General features: G+C 32.2%; 2 protein-coding genes across 3 annotated transcripts in view; both read right to left on the bottom strand.

Annotated features, from left to right (window-relative positions):
* The window catches only part of Cv-c (RhoGTPase activating protein), a 233,802-nt gene that overhangs the window by 119,885 nt on the left and 91,815 nt on the right, over positions 1 to 22,102 (bottom strand). The gene's annotated exons all lie outside the window — the stretch shown is intronic.
* LOC145968361 (uncharacterized) lies at positions 13,071 to 18,525 on the bottom strand. The gene is made up of 2 exons (XM_083093753.1): positions 18,027 to 18,525; positions 13,071 to 13,303 (listed from the first exon to the last, which is right to left on the bottom strand). The coding sequence occupies exons 1-2, from the start codon at positions 18,226 to 18,228 to the stop codon at positions 13,071 to 13,073; spliced, it is 435 nt and encodes a 144-aa protein (XP_082949879.1). The 5' UTR covers positions 18,229 to 18,525.

The raw sequence follows: 22,102 nt of genomic DNA on the forward strand, positions 1-22,102 counted from the left end.
AATAATAATTATTTCAATTAATTATTTGACAATTATTATTTTTCAAACAAGAAATATATATTTAAAATATTTATAGAGAGAGATTCGCATAAAATTAATTAAAAATTTGAGAAAGGATTTTAATTAACACGTAAGAGAAAATTATTATTTTACATTAATTATTTATTCGATTCAGACAAAAATCACACATGTAATATTGTTATTTTCTATTTCAGATTTTTTCGCCCATCTGTGCTAATAAATACGCGAATATGGATTTAATATTCCTCGATTGCAACGCTTGTACGAAAAGTGCACGTTTGAAACGGTCTGTACGACGTGTACACTTTCGCGAATGTATGTATTTTGTAAGCATCGCGCGAGACACTGCGATTTCCAACCATAAAGTCGGCGCTGATAGCAGCCCATCAATTCCGCAGGATGATCCGCGCGGCTGCTATGAAATGCACCACCGACGGCACACAAGCCTCTGAGAGATATCTTTATCTGTAATCTTAAGTATGCCAGTACAATTATTCATCCTGTGTCTGACGCGCTCTCGCGCCTCTAGCCGCCTCAATTGGCGGGGTCTGCGCCCGGTTTCAACGCGCTATAACTCGTCTCGCACTGCACAATTAGGGCGCATCTCCTTCATGCTTACCATGCCAACGAAACGAAATTTCAAGAGAATTAATGGATCGCATCGTACCCGAACATTTTTTTTTCTTCTCGGCGCGAGCGGACAAACAAAATGCCAAATTATATAGCAAACATATATGCATCGATGTAAGAGATTTATGTTTAACTTAATTCCGTGTAAAGATTCTTTTGCTAAGTAAAAATATTACCTCAGGATGTCTATTCAAATCGTGTCAAAAATTTCTTGAAAATTTCCCGATTTTTTAAATATTTTTGTTTGAAATTCCAGATAAAGAGGATTTAAAAAATTTTTTTTTGGTGCATTCGTCTTATTAAGACGAATTTTTTATTTGCGCTCGTTTTCTATGTTTTTCATTCGTATAAAGGAAAAATATAGAGCTTCTTAAGTTTCAAGTGCTAGATTTGTAAATACACTGAAAAAGCTGAATAATTTTCCTAAGGTAAGCATTTTTTATTTGCATAAAATTTTCATTTTTTTTGTCATTAAAAATTACAATAAAAAATATATATTGCATATTTTAAGCTATCGAGTATTTAAACAAAAATATACTTGTAATATATTTAAACGTATAATTCACTTGGCTTGCTAACTATTTACAATAAAAGAGCAAAATGATCAGAGATTTTTTTTTAATTCTTTGGATTCCAATAAAATCCCACGAGATTCCCTGATTTTTTCAGATGCAAAAATCCCTGAAAATTCCAGATTTTCTATGGAATAGAGCCTCTATATCTGCTCTAAATTTTTTATTTTTTATTTATAAATAATTGATAAACTTAAAAAAATTTACTAATTTCTATTGGTTAGATCAATTATTTGTCACATATCTCAACAATTTGTCAAGTTTTTCTTTCTTCAAGTAATCGTGTGATTGGCAAAACACGCTTTGCTAAAAAATCACGCGTAACTTTAGTTAGGAAAGCAGTGTGACATCCTCCACGTTCTATTAATACGGGCGTGTCGCGATAAAAAAAATCGCTAAACGCACTCGGCCTTGTTATCCTTGCGTTATACCTGCGTTCGATTTTGCGGAGGGAAGCGGATCTATAAAAAGCTTTATCGGGACAGCCGCATCTTCTCGCGACTGGCGTTAGTCGGTCGACGACTATCGGCCGAGCCGTTTAATTGAAAAAATGGTGACGCTTTGCCCGTCTAAACGCGATTCCCGAGCTCGGCGTACAATTTCGCGAGTGTTAACCGCGGCCCGATAACGAAAGAATGCGCTTTTTATCGTCTCGCGTAAAGTCGTCCGCGCTCCCAACCACCGCGAAAATTTAACGAGACCCGCAGAATCCGCCTATGAATCCGATAAGACGCGTACTTTTTTTTTCATCGGCGAAATTTTAGATACGCAACGTCGGATTGTATTAATCGCGATTACATTTACGCGCTTTAATCAGATAAGGAAATTAATTAAGCGTTCTTTGCGACTTCTTCGAGAAAAAAAAAAACAAATCTATTCTAAGCTGTTCCTCCGCTTACGTTAGTAAAGATGGTATCGTCGTGAATTATTTCCGACTCTGTGTGTTTGTTATTTGAAACGAACGGTACGATTCTCGCGGAAGCCTGTGGTAGGAAGACGCCGACGATGTAACATTAATCACGTTGGATTAAGTGCAATTATTAATTTCTTCCTCGCGAGGTATCGCCGCGCCGCTATCATCGCATCTCGGGATTGATCGAGTAATTCTTTGGCGATCCTACGTGCACGTGATCATTGAACGTGACGTAAAACCGCGGCTGTCATAACGTGTATAATATTACAATTGCATTAATCAAAGTTCATTCATCCTCGTTGCAACCACTTCATCAGATTCGTATGTACCGCGAATGCATTTTTCTCCTTCCTTTGGCTAATATTTAAGGTTTTTTACAAAATATTCTATGGAGAAACATATGTGTATAGCGTTGAGCAATATTAGATGCGTTCAAGTATATTTAATAATTTACCTGCGAAAGTGTTTACGTTATTATTGTAATGAATAAGTATCAATATTATCTGATTTATCGCGTTAGTTTTAATAAAACTTCGATCGATTAAAATTTTAATGAAATCGCCCCGATCGCGACGTGTATATTTTCGTTACTCGTACCATGTATTTTCGCTTCGTCCCTATTAATTGAATTAATCCATCACCCTCGCGATTTCATTCTCGCGACGACTTTTGCGCGCGACACTTTAATCGACCGACCACGTGATCGATGGAGGATTAGAAAAGAGACCAAAGGGATTACTCTCTCTCTCTCTCGCGTTGATTCTAAAAATAACTCCCGCGCGATTTCATATTCGAGTCTCGCTCCCGCGGAATCCGCGATCGCTTAGCGAGCTCCTAATTAATTCCTGCAACATGCGCCGAATAAACACAACGGCAAAGCTGGTAGCGTCTCGCTCGCAACCTCACCTGCACCTGCAAACACGGCCGACCGACATTTTTCGTGATCTTCATCACGGGGAGACTCGAAATGCAGTCCACCTTGAAGGTGGACTTAACCGTAGAGGCGCGTCGTCCCATGAAAATGCAAATTGTATATCCCCCCCTTTAACGACTCGCGCCCTTGGACACTATTTTATGGTGATTGGATGAGTCTTAAAATGCGGCGCGTACTTACCGGGCGGATTTAGTGTCTCACTTGCTACCGCCATAACCCCCTCCCCCTCCCCCCATCTTCCTCTCCCCGGATTGTCCCTCCCGTAATCGACCTGTGCTTACTCGGGACATAAAGAAACACGAAGGTATTAGGTATGCCCGAGCGATAGCGTTGTAGAAAGGTTACTTCGCGAGAGAGATATCGAAGTGATCGACTTTACGGAGGAGCGGCCGCTTTGCCAGATCGTCTGTAAAATGCCAGAGTTACGGCCGGGAAGACCACGAAAGTTGAACGGAACGGAATCGACCTGGACGCCGGTATATCTCCTCGATTTATCAGTAATGGGAGAAACGATGATAAGGGAAAAGAGCGGCGAATATCCTCAGCAAAACGCATCTAGAATTCATGTCAATTATCTCGTAGGAATGCGTAGCCACAAAGCGACGAAAAGTTATATGCAGTGGCATAAATTGATATCTCCTTATACTGTATATTTATCAAAAGATTGAATGAATATGGAAATTAAAAAAAAATATATAAAAATTTTAAACGCTCGTTGTGCATCGTTACTCTATGTCTCGGTTTGAAGTACAATCACGAGGAGTAATCACGAGGATAGTTTCTTCTTCGTGTCCTTGATGCGATAAATTTAGCCCGGTGAGTTGCATATATGTCATCTATCATTACTGGCTCGCATCGAATTACAAAAGTGTACTATATATATCATTATCGAGGCATGGGAATTATTATCGAGGCATTGTTTTGCTTTCGTACGAGATATCCGTCTGCAACGACGCGTCTAGATTTACTCGCCGCGGTAGATAATCGACATGATATAACGCTATCTGAAATGAATCGATAAACGAAAAATAAACTGCGATAATTTTAGGCACTTTAGGTACTGTCAACCTTAGGCGCGGATAGGGAGATCACTCCAACGATAAATCTTTCGTGGGGTAATATATATTTGTATCGCGATGAAAATGATTTTCTATAATGGAGGATCATTTTTTATAGCGGAAAACACGTTACGCGCGATGACGAGGAGCGAATCTTAGCGCTATCGACGCTCATTAAACGAGCAACTCCGAGGTGCTTTCGTTCTTGTAATTAACGCCGCTGGACACATCCGTGCGTTAATAAAGTGTGATAACGCGCGATCAGGGAGCGCAATATTTTACGAGCCAGTCGGTGGCCCGCACGTCGGTGGCTTTTACGCGTCCCATAAACCGGTACATCTGCATCTCACCGACTGCACATCCGTAATTGCTTCGAGTCCCATGAATCGGAGCGATTAAATTAAGGGCCCAGTCTATTCTAACAGTATGAAAAATTGATGATTTTTTAGACACTTTTTGTAACAAATATTAGAAATTGATTTTCATGTTTTATATATTTTATTAATTAATTGATGTTTAAACGATATGTCAATATTTTTAAATCTTAGATATTTATTAGATATCTTGGCTCGTTTTTTGTTCCATATGAGCCTCTGTAGCGTATTCAAAAATGCATGATTCGACATGCTACTTCTCATATAATTGTTTGAATTGAAACTCGATTTAGTTTTATATATATTTCACATTATTTTTGAGATACTCAATCTGACTTGATTAGAAAAAAAATTGAAAAAATAAAATTATAGTATTGTTTTAAATTAGATATTTCAATTTTGTTGAAACTTTTTTATTCCATAAACGTTAGAAAAATATTAAGTATCAATTTTTTGAATTCTAATCAAGCTTAGTATTTCAAAAATTTCCTACGAAATTATAAAAAACTAGAATAAATTCTTTTCATTTCAGACAATTACACGAGTCATATAAAAAAAACCTAAATATCCAAGATTTAAAAATGCTGGCATACCGTTAATAATAAACTTCTCGTATAATTGTCTGAATTGAAAAAACTGGATTTAGTCTTATATATATTCTACATTTTTGGGATGAATCTAATTTGATTAGAAAAAAATTTTGAAAAATAACAAAATTATAGTATTATTTTAAAATTAGATATTTCAATTTTGCTGAAACTTTTTTATTCCTTAAACGTCAGAAAAATATTAAGTATCAATTTTTTAAATTCTAATTAAGTTTAATATTTCAAAAATTTCCTTCGGAATTATAAAAAACAATAGAAAGATATAAAATTATAAAAATTATAGAAAAAAATTATAAAAATTAATAGAAAGATACATAAAACGTTAAAAAGATCAATTCCTAACATTCTTGAAAAAAAAATTCCTAAAAATATTATTTAAGAATTCTCATTTTGTTTAAAAAAATTTATAAAATTTCATGTATCACTTTCGTTCTTTTCTTTCAACACATGAGAAAAATGATGGGAAAAGCAGCTACGCTCAAATTATTTACTCCATACTGTTCGTTTGTAGCACACATTTCAATTAATTATCTAACCTACTGTCGCCCGTCCTCTCGCAGTTTCTTCCTCGACGTGTATCATTTGCAAAAATAATACGCTAAACTATTTTCGCGCCGGCTTCTCTCCCTTGTTAACCCCGACTTCTAGCTCGTATTCTTCTCCTCGCAGTATGTATACTTATATACATGCACTCAACTCACGACTCATCTACCCGTGCCGTTATCTCGACATTTCGTAAATTTCGCGGATCCGCCGCCTCGACGCTGCCGAGCCGTTCGTTTCCTTATTACCAGCCTCAGGTGCAATCAGTGACGGCGACGATTCTCCGTTAGGATCTCGAGAAGGGTACGGAGGGAAATGAAAAGAGAAGGACAAGGATATACACGTAGCGGCAAATAAAGAAGATGATACGATTCTCGATCGACCCTCTGAAATAACGAACAGGCTCGGCTTGTTAATGAACGGAAACGAGATTGATATTACACGATTGCCGCGGATTGATGGGAAGATATTAGTGAAATTTCGTAAGCAATCGATATACCGGATAAATCACGCGTAAAGCAACGTAATGTCAATTAATAATAAATGTTTTATATAATTTTATTTACCGACATTTCTTTTAAAAAATTAAAATGGGTCATTTTAATAAAATTAAAAAAAATTGAGAAGCTTTTTAATGTTTATGATTCATAGAATATAGACAACGAAGTGTCTGTTATTTAAAAAATATGCATAGAAATCTTATTATTCTTATTATTACAAATAAATACGATATATCAAGGCAATATAAAAATATAAATACGATATATCAAGGCAATATAAAAATATAAATCAATTATATATATACAATATAAAAGAAATATATACAAATATAATATACAGGGTGTTTCTTAATAAGTACGAAAAATTTTAGATGATTTTTTGAAAATTAAGGGGGTTTTTCATATAAAATTAAGTTTTTATTTTTTTCTTAAATTTGGAACAGGTTAAAGAAATGAAATTAGGTGGATATTTTCTATTAGTAAAAAGGTTATTTATTAATATTTTTCTCAACTTCCCCTATTGTTATAAGAGGATGAAACTAACAACCTCTATTGAATTCTTTATTAAAACTTTTTAATGGGCCGGAATATGATCATCTAAAAATATGCATTAAAAAGTTTGATTTATTTAGAAACTTTTTTATTTCTTTTATTTTTTCCATAAAATCAGTAGTTTTCAAGAAAAAAAAATACGTTATCGTGCACAGCACGATGATAAATAGCATAGGTTTCGAATTACGAGAAGTTAAATTTTAAAATAAAAATAAAATTAGAGTAAATGTTGGAAAAATTGGAACAAAAACAAAATTATAATAAAAATAAAAACCTAATTTTTACCCCCATTTTTGGAGAAGTGTAACTCCACAGGATGGGATGTAAGAATATATATGTTTATATGAAAAGCCCCCCTTAACTCGACAAAGAATCATCTAAAATTTTTCGCGCTTATTAAGAAACACCCTGTATACAAAAATAAATATAATCTCAAGACAATATAAACGTTTCTGGAAACTTACACGATTATCAAATAAAGCTTTGTAACATCAAGCTGACATGAGACTTTCAATGGCTTACAAAAAAGTGAAGCGTGTCCGAAAGGAAATTTTTTTCGCTCTGCAAGTAACGCACACACGCATCACGGGATGTAATAAAATCGCGTTCTCAAGATAAAATTCAACTTTGAACGCGAAATGAGTAAGTAACGAGAAAAGTTGTCTGGGAATTGTTCGGGTTTCCCGGCGGCGAGATTCGGTTCCCGCGAGTAAAAAAAATCCCCGACAAATTTTTTAATTAAATCGAGATGACCCGCGGCAGGGAAAAATACAAATACGATTTATACATCAGCCGCAAAATCTTCTCGCCCGACACGAGATCCGCTAGACGGCCGGCACATTTTCGCGATCGCGATTTAGTTGCCAAACCGGTCGAAGGTGCAGCGCAGAAGCCGCAAATTAACGTTATTCACGCGCGCAAAGTTGCATCGTCACGAGACTCGATGAATTTTATTAGGCTCTCGTTCGTCCCGCGGCAACTTTATCGTTGCAAACTCGCCCCAAGGCTCCCCTCGATTAATCGGTTTACTACCTTTTCTTTTCGTTTGCTCGCCGCGCGACAGAGCCCAATCGGATCGGCGGCGTAAATACGGCTTAAGGTGAGAATAGCAAAATTACAAAGATAGAAATGCGAGAGAAGCGAGACTGATCGAGGCAGTCGATTAATAAAGATGCGCGTTTAATTAGCGCGCGTCGCGGATGATTTGTGAATCGTGATTAGCGCACATTTCGCGATGCGAGAGAGAAAAAGGCGAAGGGGAAGGAGGACATTTAAATATCAAACTTATTCATAGAGTTTCCATACAGATTGGAACTCGGTGCTTTTAATTGAAGCCGCTCCCTCGCGCTGCAACTATACATTTTACACATCAATATCAAAGGGGTGAGAAATTAAAAAAGGAAAAAAAGAGTTGCATCGGGAAATCAATCCCGCGATGCATTCTTGTGAGACGAAACACGGATGTAAAGTGCGATTCAACGCGCTGTCACTTCGTTATTGCATCACTAGGTGGCAATCTAATACGATGCAGAGATGCTGCACCCACGTGCATCAGAGAAACCGACCATGCCAGAGAGCAATTCCTGCTGCCTGCTACCAGGGATGCGTGCGAGAATTGCTCTCGAATGCGATTTATTCGCACGCTCTCACTGTGAGCACTCGTGATATTTCGCGTGACACATGAATAGATTAAAATACGAGTGCATGAAATATGGATTTAATAGAAAATGATAGCTGAATCTTTCCCGATTTTAAAGATTTATTTAGCTGCGAAACCAACTTAATCGGATAAACTGGTAGAATTAATAAAATTTAATCTCGAGATTGCAGAAATTTTTAATTCCTCGGTGCATAATCAAATAATGAAAAAATTTATGCAAGAATCAATTATAAGAGTATTAAAATATTTTTAAATATTTATAGATTTGCTATTACTGCGTTGACTTTATCGAAATGTCAATCGAATAAAATTCACCCAGAGTTATCCATTCATTTATTATTTAATTCATCAAATATCAATCATCATAATTTCATAAGTATGAAGTATTATCAATCTATAAAAGATATATTTATTAGATATATTTAATCTATATTATTGAATTCATTAAATATATTAATATAATCTTAATTTGATAGATATAAAACATTATCAATCTATAAGAGATACATTTATTATTTATCAATATTATTTATCAAATATATCAATAATATATATATCCTAATTTGTTTTTATAAATATATGAAATATTCAATCTATACGAGATATATTTATTATTTAAAAATTATTTTTAAAAAGTATTCAACTTTGTGCATTCATTATTTAATCTATATTTAAATTGTCAAATATGTCAATAATTTTAATTTTATAAATATAAAATGTATTATCAATCTTTATAAAAAAAATATATTTTTATATAACCAATCATAATAAATATGCGAACGAGAGGCAAAAATTGTTACCCGAGATTGTTGCTTTTTTGTTTAGAAGACAAAAAGAACAAGATGAAATTTTTATTGTAGCGAAGAGAAACTTAATTTTACAAATTAAAAAAATAATAAATTCGATAAGTAACTGCTCACCACGTGATTGTTTTGTTATTGCCAGAACCTTCCTTCTCTGTTGTTTATTCTGCTCCTTCATGGCACTTGTACAACACACACTTACGAAAATACGATTGATTACGATCGCGTGGCACTTTGTACGGCACTCCCGATATTAATTGCACACGCACTTTATTACATCTTGACGGGAAAACAAAGGCGAAAACTATAATCAATAACAATTAGCGATTCTCAGTACAAATTACTCGTGTACGTTCGCATCTTAGGACTTTCATTACATTGATGGATAAATATACAACTTCAAGTGAGAGATAGGCCTGGTTTACACCGACCGTTTGATACGCGTATCAAATGTTATGTTCGTACTAAATGTATGGTGTAAACAATGCCGTTTGAGTTGGTACGATACGCATCGAGAAGGCGTATCGTATCAAAATAATACGCGTATCAAGCATATGTGTAAACACTTGTGCGCTGTAAACACTTGTGCATCAAAGAACGAGGGATTAATATAACAAGGATAATATAGAGAAGGATAATATAACACTACTGTGTATCACTTGTCGACTCTTCGTACTTTATATAGACGTACGGTGTAAACCAGGCCATAAATTCCCGCGCGGACTACATTATTCATTTTTATAGATTAGGTTAGGTCGAGCATTCGCACAATGTATTTCGATCGAATAAATAAATGATTATTACATGATCGATACTACGATAGAGTTATTGACTACTTGAATAGATCACTGGAAGAGTATTTAATCGAAATTCGAACGTAGTACGCATTTTCAATGCAAATTCCGCAAAATATACCATGAATAAACTCGAGTGTTGATATTACCCTTTCATCCGAGAAGCCTTTATCGCGATAGTTAATCGATTTCGCGAGGCGATATTCGCTAATTGTAGTAACGATCAAGGGAACGATCGTATTTGGAGAAATAATACGACGACGTATAGAGCAGTTTGCGCCGCTGCCTTCCCGCTCAACTGTCACCGCGCAAATGACGGTAACGTGTGACGTCAGATAAACAGTAGCGCGCTTCACGTATGTTTACGTGTGTGTGTGCGCGTCGTCTCGTATTACCTTTCAAAATATGAATGTCCCCTACGATTATCAGTCCGTATTACGGACTAATTCTAATACAAATGGACGAATATTTACGGCTATTTTATAAAGACATATATATATATATATATATATATAATGTGTCTCAAGAATGTTTATTAACATGTATATATTTTGCGGAATTTATGTGTGGGAAATATACTATGATTGCGATATTAAATTTCAATTAGATATTTTTTAGGGATTTATTATGCTTTAATTCGCGTAATAAGACTGAAGATATCATTTTTGTATTTTAATAAAATGTGGAATTATAAAAAAACAAATCGCAAGTACAGTATGGATCGCTTTCATCAGCATCGAAAACAATTAATCATACAATCGTTTGATCCTAGAAGTAATTATCAACTGCTAATCATTGTTTGTGTATCATCGTGGAAACGTATTTATTTATTCAATCGAAATCTATCATGTGAACAATTGGCAAACTTGTATACATATATTTATATTACGTAGTTCCTGAATATTTATCTTTAAATCTAATTTTTTTTATATTATTCGCTTATAAAGCAGAATAATAAAATTCCTTTAAAAATGGGAGTACCTATCATTTATTAGCAGTAAAAAATAATATTGCGGCGTAAAGAAAATTTGGGCTTTTAATTTTCAAATGCCGAGCAGATTATGGTTTTCGCATTTGTTTTCTTATCGCAATATAATACAGTGTGCAATTAACATCGAGATGTTAAGTGTTGAACGATTGTCGTATGTTAATAATTAATGCATGCGATCGTAATTAATTGTGTTTTCACGAGCAAGTATCATATAAATGTTATAAAAGCATATAATGAAGGATGAACAAAAAGAAGAAATCCAGTAAAATATTGTACAACAGCGGACCAATCGTGAGATTTGTTATATTTATTTAATTTATTAATTTCTTTATTTGTAAAATTAATTGTTTATTTATCTCTGCGATAAAATAAACGCATACGTGAAGTATTTTAGATTGAAAATCTATTTAGAAATATTTATAAAATATTTATATATAATAATAATATATATACACTTTGATTAATATATTTTCTGGATAAATATATGTAAAATATTTCAACATTATGTTCGAGATTTATAATTATTTAGATTATTTTCATAACATTTTTATACTTTTATTTTTATATACTTTATAAAAAAGTTTATATTTAAAAAAACTTTTTTTTGTAAATTATATAATTTTTTGTTACATATTTATTCGAAAAATGAAAATAACAAACTCAAATACAGCACCATTATTTTTTAAATATTAAAAAATTGAATTTTTTTCATTTTCTTTGAATACATTTGTATTACCAGATAAAATTTGATCATTTATGCTGTTGCGTATTGTAAATGTTAAATTATTTTTTATTTTACAATCTGAAGGTATAATAAATATACGAAAATTATATATATAGTATATGTTTATGTACGTTCATGTAAAATATTTCAAAAAAATGATATAAGTAAAAAAATGGTAAAAGCTTTCTATATATTATTTCGAATAATAGTTTTATTAAAATTTGAATTAAAATTATATACTAGTTTTATTAAGAATAAAAATATCTGCAATACTTTTTATTATACTTCCAAGTATAATTGTCATTATCTTTGTCTCGATTTTGGTATATATCAAATTAATTAACGGGCATTATCTTGACGAAATATCATAAAAGATGTGCATAGAAATTTTATATTCACAAATTCATTAATATGATTAATCGAAATATTAATTAAAGATTTTAATATTACTTAAAAAATAAATAAAATAATATATATATGGATTTAATTTATAATAAATTTGATAAAAAAAATTCGCATGCATCAGTTTGCATACAATCACTGCCGATAAGTAAAACTATTTTTCGCGCAATATATGATAAAAGTACAGTAATTCTCACGAACACGGTCGGAATATTCTGTTTCACCCATTGTCTTGATCTTTATTGAAAGACCGAAGCATTCTCAGGTGTAAACGCACCTCATTCCACGAAGAGTACGCATTCAAACTTTCTAAACTGCAATTTGTCTTGATCGCTGATATTCCAGCTTCCCGCACCCCTTCTTTTGTCATCGATTTTACGGCTTGCAAGATTAAAGAGACGCTACGCGATAATTACTGACTGATGAAATCGAGAGAGTCTTCTTCGTGTATTTGTAATCAAATATTCGGTACGGCATCTGCCCTTTAAGTTTAAACAATTTTTAAGCAATTTAATGTCATGAGAATGAAATTATGCAATAATGCAATTGATTAAATTTCTAATTATACGTCTTAATTTGACCCGATTAACAAACATGGTGTAATGTAATTCTTTGACGCATAAATGTGATGCTTATGTCCAATCTTATTAATTTATAAATGATATAAATAATTAATAAAATATTTCAAAGTATCCCATAGAAATGATAAAATCGATTTTTAATAATGCTGAATTTAATATTCAAGAATATTCTAGAAAAAATGTTCAGCAATATTCTAGAAAAGAAATTTTATTTGGCTTCCGTGAAAAAAGTTGGAAAATACTTTACTCTATAATCTTTATAATCCACACTTGTCATTGATATGTACGTCATAAACGGCGTTATGATGTTTCTCATCTACTTACAAGGTAATTGTCGAAAATAAACCTCGCAGGTGATATTAGGCAGTAGCCTATAACAAAGGACTACTTAGTGACCAGAGGCACGTTTCTCAAGACAAACAAGCTGATTTCCAACGCGCGAACACGTTTATATTGTGATCTATTATAAGACCTACGGGTCTCCACAAATAAATCTCGACGCGCACATTGTACCAGCGAACAACTGTATGCGCTTTACGCTGAATCTGCAAATTACGCAGTCGACTGGTCTGCGCGTCGGTCGGGTTGAATGACTGCTCGCCATTAAACTTTAATCGTCGTGGCAAAGCTTGTACCAAGCTTGCTGTAAAATTCGAAATGTTTTATTGTTGATGTAAATCTTTTCATTAAAGTTTAAATTACATTTTTATTCGTACATAATTAAATCTTGACGATTTTGATAAGTTATGTACATTTTTTAATACAAGTGTATACAATATAAGATTTGGCGACAGTGTGTTTATTATTAATTATATAGTTTATATTAGTAATATTACATTGAAAATACAGACTATTAAAAATTATTTTATTTATATATTTTGTTTCGATAAATTATCCAATATTTCATTATTTTTTCTACAAATATGCTAGGTATAACAAATTTAAAATATTTCTGCTTCGCGTAAAATCAATCAATTATTTCAAATAGAATTTGAAAAATTTCATTATCATATAAGTAAATTATTGCTTCATATTAATTATTTATATATAATTCAATAAAAATAATCTACTTGCAATAATTTTATTTTCCTTATTTTATTTACAATAATAATTTCATTTATTTAAACTATTTTTTGTATTTTTATTATTTTTTGTATTTTTTATATTTAAACTATTATTTCTATATTTGAGATACTCATTAATTTTCGCACTTTTACGACTCGTATAAATGATATGCGATTCATGCGGTCAACATGCAACAACAAAAACCTTTTAAATAAAAGGTCACTTGCGTAATAAAAGGAATGCGTTTCATTGCATTTCTCTCTTTTTCTTTCTCACTATTATTCTCACTATTAATCTTAATACACGCATCTAAATATGCTTACACTTTCAATCGGAATAAAAATTATAATCGAACATAATTGTGAGAAAATGCCACGATGCAAGCGCGATAAATTAAGTTATATAACGATACGGAGAAATAAATCAATATAATTAAAGCACTATGATACATATAACAGATCTTAACAAAATAATTAATGTTAAAATATTGGAATTATTTCCGTAATAATCACAATTAAAATAACAGACTACACAGCATCGAACTAGGCCAATAGCAAACAGGAAATTTATCTTTATCATTTATTAAAGGAGGAAAGTGGAGACGTAGCTTGCATCCAAGCTCCAGTCAAAGCATTATTCCAACATTATTAATAATTTTCGCGATGACAATTTGACGCAAATTTCTATGATAATTTCTAGTAAACTCGATGAACCAATTGTTTGGAAATTACATGGTTCAACTTTATAAAGCGTTATCATTAATATTCGAGATATTGTAAAAAACGAAAAAAAAAGCAAAAGACAGAATAAAAATTTTTAAAAATCCAAGTCTTTTCATATTTTTAACAATCTTTTCTTGTAAATGATAATTAAAGTTGAGGACCGAAACGTTTTCTAAATCTATTTGATTGGTACGCCAACGGATTGTGATCTTTTATGCTTTCACGATGCATAAAGGATACAAAAAATTGTACTTTAGCAGATATGAATTACACGAAGGAGATTTATATTAATGGTGGTTTTTAAATTCACCGCAATGCATTTCTACCGCTTTTTATAAAAACCTGCGACATACATAATGCCTTTGATCCTTAGTGGAACTGAAACCTGAGACGAACGATTTTCCGCAATATTTTCAACGAGCTGCACGATACGTTTTCACACAGAAAGATGTAATACGATGTTTCCACCGGATACATCAAGCCGAAAGAAATATATACATAAAATGTAAAATCAGATCTTTTATGTCAGATCGAATGTATTAAATTGAATATTTATTAAGTCATAGGATTAACATACGATGCATTGGCTTAATAAAAACAAAGATAAAATGTAAAAATAAATATATTAAAAAATAAAAATTTAGAAATATAAAAATATAAATAAAATATTGCCGTGATAACTATATCAACTCATATTTCATAAATCATCTTAATAAATATCTCATATTATTCAAAAATGCATGTATAATTAAAAATGAAAAAATATTATAAAACACGTAAAATTGAATTTATAAAAGCAAATATTATTTATTCAGCGAAAGTAATGAAAATATTACGTTTTTGGCTGGTAAACATTTATTTTATTTCATTCTATAAATTAACAAATACACATAAATTTATATATATAATTTATATTACATAATTTATTAATTTAATTTTTTGTAATTTAATTTTTTTGTGTATTTAATTACATACACAAAATTTTTACGAATCTTTCAATTTTTTTACTATTTACAATATATAAGGACAATGTATTTTTCATGTAGTACTAATAATATTCAGTAAATATTGCAATATTTTACGTGATATAAATCACTATTTGACAACAATATTCAAACGATACTCGAAATTTTAATAAATTGTCTCGCTATAAATTTTTGCTCTCAATATACATCATGCACATATGTTGTTTATTTTGCATATGTGCCATGCTATATTATCTTTTAATCAAACAAATGACAAAAAGAAATAATGTTTTAATTAAAGTGAAAAATTATTTCGCGACTTTGGTGGTCTTCTCAATGTGATCAACGTTGCGTTGCATTACGAAAGAGTTCTATTGTTTCGAGGGAGCACACTTTTCATCGCGACAGCCCGTAATTATCATAGCCCCACAATATTTTCTGGGTCGATTGAAATCTGCGATTTATCGAGCGCGATAATTGCATGTGAAATACGTTGCCTTTCACTCTTCGCGGCAACAAAATCTCATTGGCAAGCGATCAAGTTAATAAAGAAATATTTATCGTTAATGTGTGTATCGTTTTGTTTCTTCGGAATCAAAGTCGTGGTAATAGTCTTCTCTTATCGATCATTCTCATATAATTCACGATCTCGTCGCAATAAGTGACCTGCGGCCACCATGAAGAACATATGCGCGATTCTTTTTTCTTCTTTCATTCATTAATTTGACCAACGTGAGAACGTGTTATACGAAATATAACATCGGCCAACCGATAGTTTCCAATTAAACGAGAGCCAGTCGAAGTTTTTATTGAAACACATCTGTTATCGTGGGAGCCAGCGAGGCATTGAATATTGTCAAAGAATAATTAAATCCGATGTTGCGCAATATTCCAGTCGAAACCGCTGTAATCTTGTCGGATTTAAACTGACCCAGTTATTTTCCGCAGAAAAGCTAAGTTATCCCATAATAAATACTTTGGAAACTCATTTAATAATACTTTGAAAACTAATATATATACTGACCACGAGATTTTTCAGATTTCTTCTAGTAAACTTGCGTTCTTAAGCATACTTAATTACATTAATATGTTTAACGTATTTCTATTTGAAATTAAAAATAATAATAATAATAAATAAAATAAATTAATAATATAATAAAACATGATATAATAAAAATAAGAAATATACCTATAATTATTAGCTTTTATTTATTAATCCTAGTAGCTTTATTACTACAAGATTTTATCACAACATATAATGTATTAAAATAAATAAAAATTAATAATAAATTCAAAAATTATTTCTGTCTCAAAATTTTAAATAAAGAAAAATGTGAGAAAAATCAAATATGTAATGTATATTTAAATACTTTTAATTATTATATATATAATAATTATATATATAATATTATAAATTCTTTTATATATATTATGTATATCCTTGATGCCTTGATATATCATATCGGTTAACACTAGTTTTATAACACATTTAAAGATATCTCTTAGCGTACGAACGTTTCATTCGGTCGAGATGTTGCTCTTCACCGAGTTGTTATTTCAGCAGCGAAATTTCCATAGGATCGTTCTCGGAAATCGCAAAGAAAACACTAGCTGTTTTACGATCTATCAAAATGATGTTCAATTGCCTTGCAGCAGGTGGTATTTGAGATCGCGCGCATGTTTTTGACGGTTGGGAAATTACAACGAATGATATAACGCTTAGTAAAATCGATACGTCATACGTCAATGATTCGAGTAAATAATATTGTAAATAATTGTTATCACATATAGTGACTGCAATTAAAAAATGTCTATCATCGGTCGCCGTAAATAACGCAAATAATAGAAAACGGAAATAAAATACGATATTTTCCCGAAAATTGAAAGATCTAAGCTGGAAGCTCGAAAATGTCGAGTTTATACGATTTCACGAGAGTTATGTGACAGACAGTGCAAATAAATGAATGATGCCTGAAGCGAAGCGCATTCGATTCGAATAGATCCCGCGCCATCATATCATTATCACGTGATATGTGCGAATGAATTTTATTGGGATTGCTGGCGCGTGTCATTTTTGCGACAATGCATATCTATCTCTCGCTTACAGCTGATAATTTGTGAAATCTAATTATCAATGACAAGCTGCACTTTCACGTGATTTGCGACAACGTTTATTCGCGCTTTTGATTTTGCAATAAAATCATTTTCTATATAAAAACTGATGCAATAAATTATAAGTAATAAATTATATTTATATAAAAACTGATGTAATAAATTATAAATAATAAATTATATTTATATAAAAATTGATGTAGTAACTTATATGAAATTAGAAAATATTATTAATAACGAGAAATGTAAGAAAATTATATGTCGAGGTAATAATTGACAAATATAAAAATAATTTTATATGAAAGAAAATGTTATGTAAAATATAATTTATATCTGTAATTGACTGCAGACTATGTTAATATTTTTTTTTTCGTAGAGTTTGTGCAAAAGTTCTTCTCTCTCTTTAGTTTCTCTCATAAAATTTATATTCCGAAGATGTTTTCCCGAAAGCGTATTGTTGTGTAAATTTTATGAAACATGGACTTTGACATAAAACGCTTACCTGCGATTTTCCGCTCACGCATTCGCCGCCAAAGCGCTTCCGCTTTGCGCATCGGCCAATTCTCGACTTTCGCGCTGAAGCTGCGGAAGAACTTGTATTCCTTAAAGTGCGACATCCTTCGGCCGCTAGTGTTTCCTGTCTCGTCGATGTTACCGGAACTCGTTGTGCTGGCTCGACAATCTTCGCTCGACATGTCTGCCATCAAAAACTAATTTCCGTTTCCGTTTGACGTAAGAGTTGCGTCAAGTTACGGTGACCGAATAATGGTTCACCCAAAATCGAGTCGTTTGGCATGTTTCTTCTCCTCGTAAAAAAGTATTGGATCATTATTAAAATCCTTGTATGCATTATCTTCATGGAATATATTCTCTCTCTCTATTTTAAAATATTTTCAGATATATATAAATATATATTTATGTCATTTTCAATTTACTTCAAAATATATTTTTATGCTTAGCATAAATATGTCAAAATATAGCTCACATCTATCTCTTAGAATATAGTTTGTACGTAAAATAAAATATCTCAATGATATATTGCAGCTCTGAGAAGTGGGGAAAAGCGTACGTTTTCACGTAGCGAGAGAAGAATAAGAAAACTGAGAGCTACTTCTATTTTCTTCACTGCAAACTGTGCCACTTGTTGCTACCGACTGCGCGTTCTCGGCAGACGATTGTTTGCTGTATCATATCGTCGATCCGAATCCTTTCCGGAAGTCAGCAAGGCGATAAGCGAACGTAACGAGGTTCGCTCGTCGTAGGATTCCCGCGCAGCACAAAAACTTCTCTTCCGTGATTCTTTTCTTTAGAGATTAACAACAATGCTGTTTCTTCGAGGAAAATTACATTGCAGTTAAATCTTCATTAATTTTCTACTATTGTTTAAAAATTTCTTTTCAATTGCTTCCAAATCTCCTTCTCCTCCACTGATTGTTCATGTTTCAGAATGGATTTATCTCGTGGATGCTGGGAAATTTTCCTACATCTATTCTTTTCACGGAAGATGCTTTTATTCGTGACAGTTACTCGTCTTAAGAAAGAAAAAGGCAAAGAGTTTGTACGGTTAATCCGAAGCGATCCTGAGGATTTTCATCGATCGAATAATCAATCGAGATCCGGTATATTTCAAAAGAGCTCCATCGCGTTTCCGGCGAACGATTTTACAGTTTCTCGAGAAAGAAGGGAAACCAGCTGAGCTCGACAGCTGTCGGCCATCGCCGTCGGTTGCGCTCGACCATTTAATTGAATTCTTCTCAGGTACCAGTAAATATCGCGTGCGTCTTCACGTTGTTGTCGAGAAACACCGAAGATCCGCGCAAAAACGTTCACACTCCAAGAAAAGTGCTCTGTGATGCATCGAAACTGCGAGTTTATTGATACGAGTGTTTGTTAAGCCGGAAACGTATCATGTTAAATAATTCCATTCTCCCCGAAGCTAAAGAAAATATTTATATTTCAAATTGAACGAGCGATCATAGAAGAAAGGTGTGAAAAATTAATCATAATATTAATTTATCATATTAAATAATTATTTTCGACATTTAATGTCTTAAAAAATATAAAATTTGGAAATATACTGAAAAACGCTCTTTTCGTAATTATTTCATCTGTCAGATTATAATTTAAATTGCAAAAGTGATAGCGCAAATATTTTCTTTCGTATAAATGTATATTTATGTCGAACGAGATCAATTGAAAAAATCGTTACAAAAAAACATGCAGCAGGTATCTATTATGAAAGGCTCACGAGCAGTCAGAGAATATAAGAGAATAATGAGAGTTGAGGCTTAAAATATCCATCTGCTCCTTGACAGGTAAATCGATAAGGGAGAATAAATATGGATGAGTATTGTCAGATATTGATTTCCGAGACACATATTGATCTCATCTGTCAAACTCAATAGCGGAACGTATTCTAGTAGCTATTTTAAATCCAGAGACGTACGATAAGTAAATAGTAGCGAGAACGAAAAAGTTATAGTAATGAAAAAGTTAAAACATTTCTAGAAATCTAGGAAATTATGTAAACAAAAAATTTGACTGAAAATTTTTTACAAATATTCATTAAAATTCAAATTAAATTTCAAATTTGTTTAAAAACAAAAAAAAGAACGTAAAATTTTTACCACAAATTCTAGCAAAAATGAAAGTCGCTTCAAATGCGAGCATTATCATTTATTATACCAGTCTTGATTTAAGTTTCTATTCACTAGACAATCAAAACGAGATCTTGGGTCTTGAGAGACACGTGGAATCAAGCCGGAGGCAAGAATCGGTCATTTTGATGAGCAAGAACAAGTTATATCGCGCGTAGTAAAAGTTTCTTTTTCTCTGATTGTCTCTAACGATCTAACTAACTTTTCATCGCCATTAGGAAGTCGAAGAAAGCGACTCTTTGTCGAGGAGAAAGGTACCACCATAAGTGAGGATGGCTGTTTTCCTCTTTCAAAGCTTTCGAAATCGACATGTTTTCACCAACATGTACATTCTAATTTCTGAAACTACAAGTTTGCGCTAAAATTAATCAGCAACTCGTTTCTAATCGGAGACGGCATGTCCATCGCATTTAACACATACTTTTATGTTAATTTGATATGTAAAAGCGAATCTATACAAACAAATAAAATTGAAATATCAAGAAATAAATTTGTTTAAGAATATTTAATATTTTTTTCCAAACTCTTTACATTTTCTATATTTGATAATATTGCTTCAAAGAAACTTAATAATTATTAGATTCAAGTTTCGAAAGATATTATTATCCGTCTGACCAAAAACTTCATATTTAAAATTCATTATTTATGATTATTTTTGAATCTTCTTTTCTGTCTAATTTAAGTTTCCAATTCGAGCCTCGTTTCCGTCATTAGATCCTAAATTCTAAATAAATTTACATTGAAATTAATTAGTAATCTCGTTCTTCTAGTTAGAAACGACATGTTACATTTAATACATCTTTAATCTTAATTTGATTTAAAAAGTGAATTTATAAACAAAGCTATTTAAAAGCAAAGCTTTAAGCGATAAATTTGTTTAAAAATATTTAACATTTTTTCAAACTCTTCTTTATTTTCTGCATTTGACAACATTGATTCTAGGAAATAATTACTATAAATTCAATAATTATATTAAATTCAAGTCTCGAAAAATTATTAGCCTCCAATACCAAAAATTTTACATTTGAAGTTTATTACTAATTATTTTTTTCCAGTCTTCTGTCTAATTCAAGTTTCCAATTTACATTTCATTTCCGTCAACACGTAGATCCTAATTTCCGAAACTCTAAATTTGTGCTGAAATTAATGTAATTTCTAATCAGAAATGACGCGTTCATTGCATTTTATATCTTTAATCTTAATTTGATATATAAAAACAGATATTTGATATGTAAACGAACAAAATTCAAGTTTCAAAGGATAAATTTGTTTAAGAATTTAAGAGTATTAAAAAATATTTTTTCAAAAAAAAGATTTTTCTTTATTTCCTATATATGAATTAACATTGTTTCCAAAAAATTTAACAATTATTAGCTTCGAGCCTCGAAAGATTATTATCCGCTCGAAAAATTTGAAATTCGTTATTTATTATTATTTTCTTCAAGTTTACAATTCTCCTTCTTTTCGCATGTAAATTAAAATTATTCCGATCTTTAGCTCTCCACAATATCCCACTCATGACTCTTAACATTTTCTTTCCTTCAAACATTTGCCAACAGGAGCCGGGGAAAATAGATCGAGTTATCTTGGTATAAAATCAAATTCCGAGTTACGCTAACGAGCTTTCGCGCGTCGTTGCAAGCTCGATAGCGACACGATCGATACGTTTCTCCAAAGTCATCGTGGCATATGCAAATTAATCGGCGTCCCGTAAGACTACCTTCCGCGTATCCGCGAAAAGGAAAGAAGACGAAGAGAAAAAAAAAAGCTCGAACAGATCCCGGTCGCGGAGAAAGCTGCGAAACCGCGAATGGATAAAAATGCGACGACGCGTGCGAACATATGTGCGCGCACAAAAGGTGCCCCTCTTCAAGGTTACTCAGCATCTCTCGGACGCGCGCGACGATGGAGAGATTTATTG

This window comes from Camponotus vicinus, unplaced genomic scaffold (assembly GCF_025532165.1).
Source record: "Camponotus vicinus isolate PSW18456_S1 unplaced genomic scaffold, iyCamVici1.0 SCAF_3, whole genome shotgun sequence".
NCBI lineage: Eukaryota > Metazoa > Arthropoda > Insecta > Hymenoptera > Formicidae > Camponotus > Camponotus vicinus.

Excerpts from the sequence above, each read along its gene's own strand:
- LOC145968361 (XM_083093753.1), bottom strand. The coding sequence starts at position 18,228 with ATGGCAGACATGTCGAGCGAAGATTGTCGAGCCAGCACAACGAGTTCC. Across the intron at positions 13,304-18,026 it reads GCGTGAGCGGAAAATCGCAG|CAAGCTTGGTACAAGCTTTG; the intron begins GTAAGCGTTTTA and ends CGAATTTTACAG.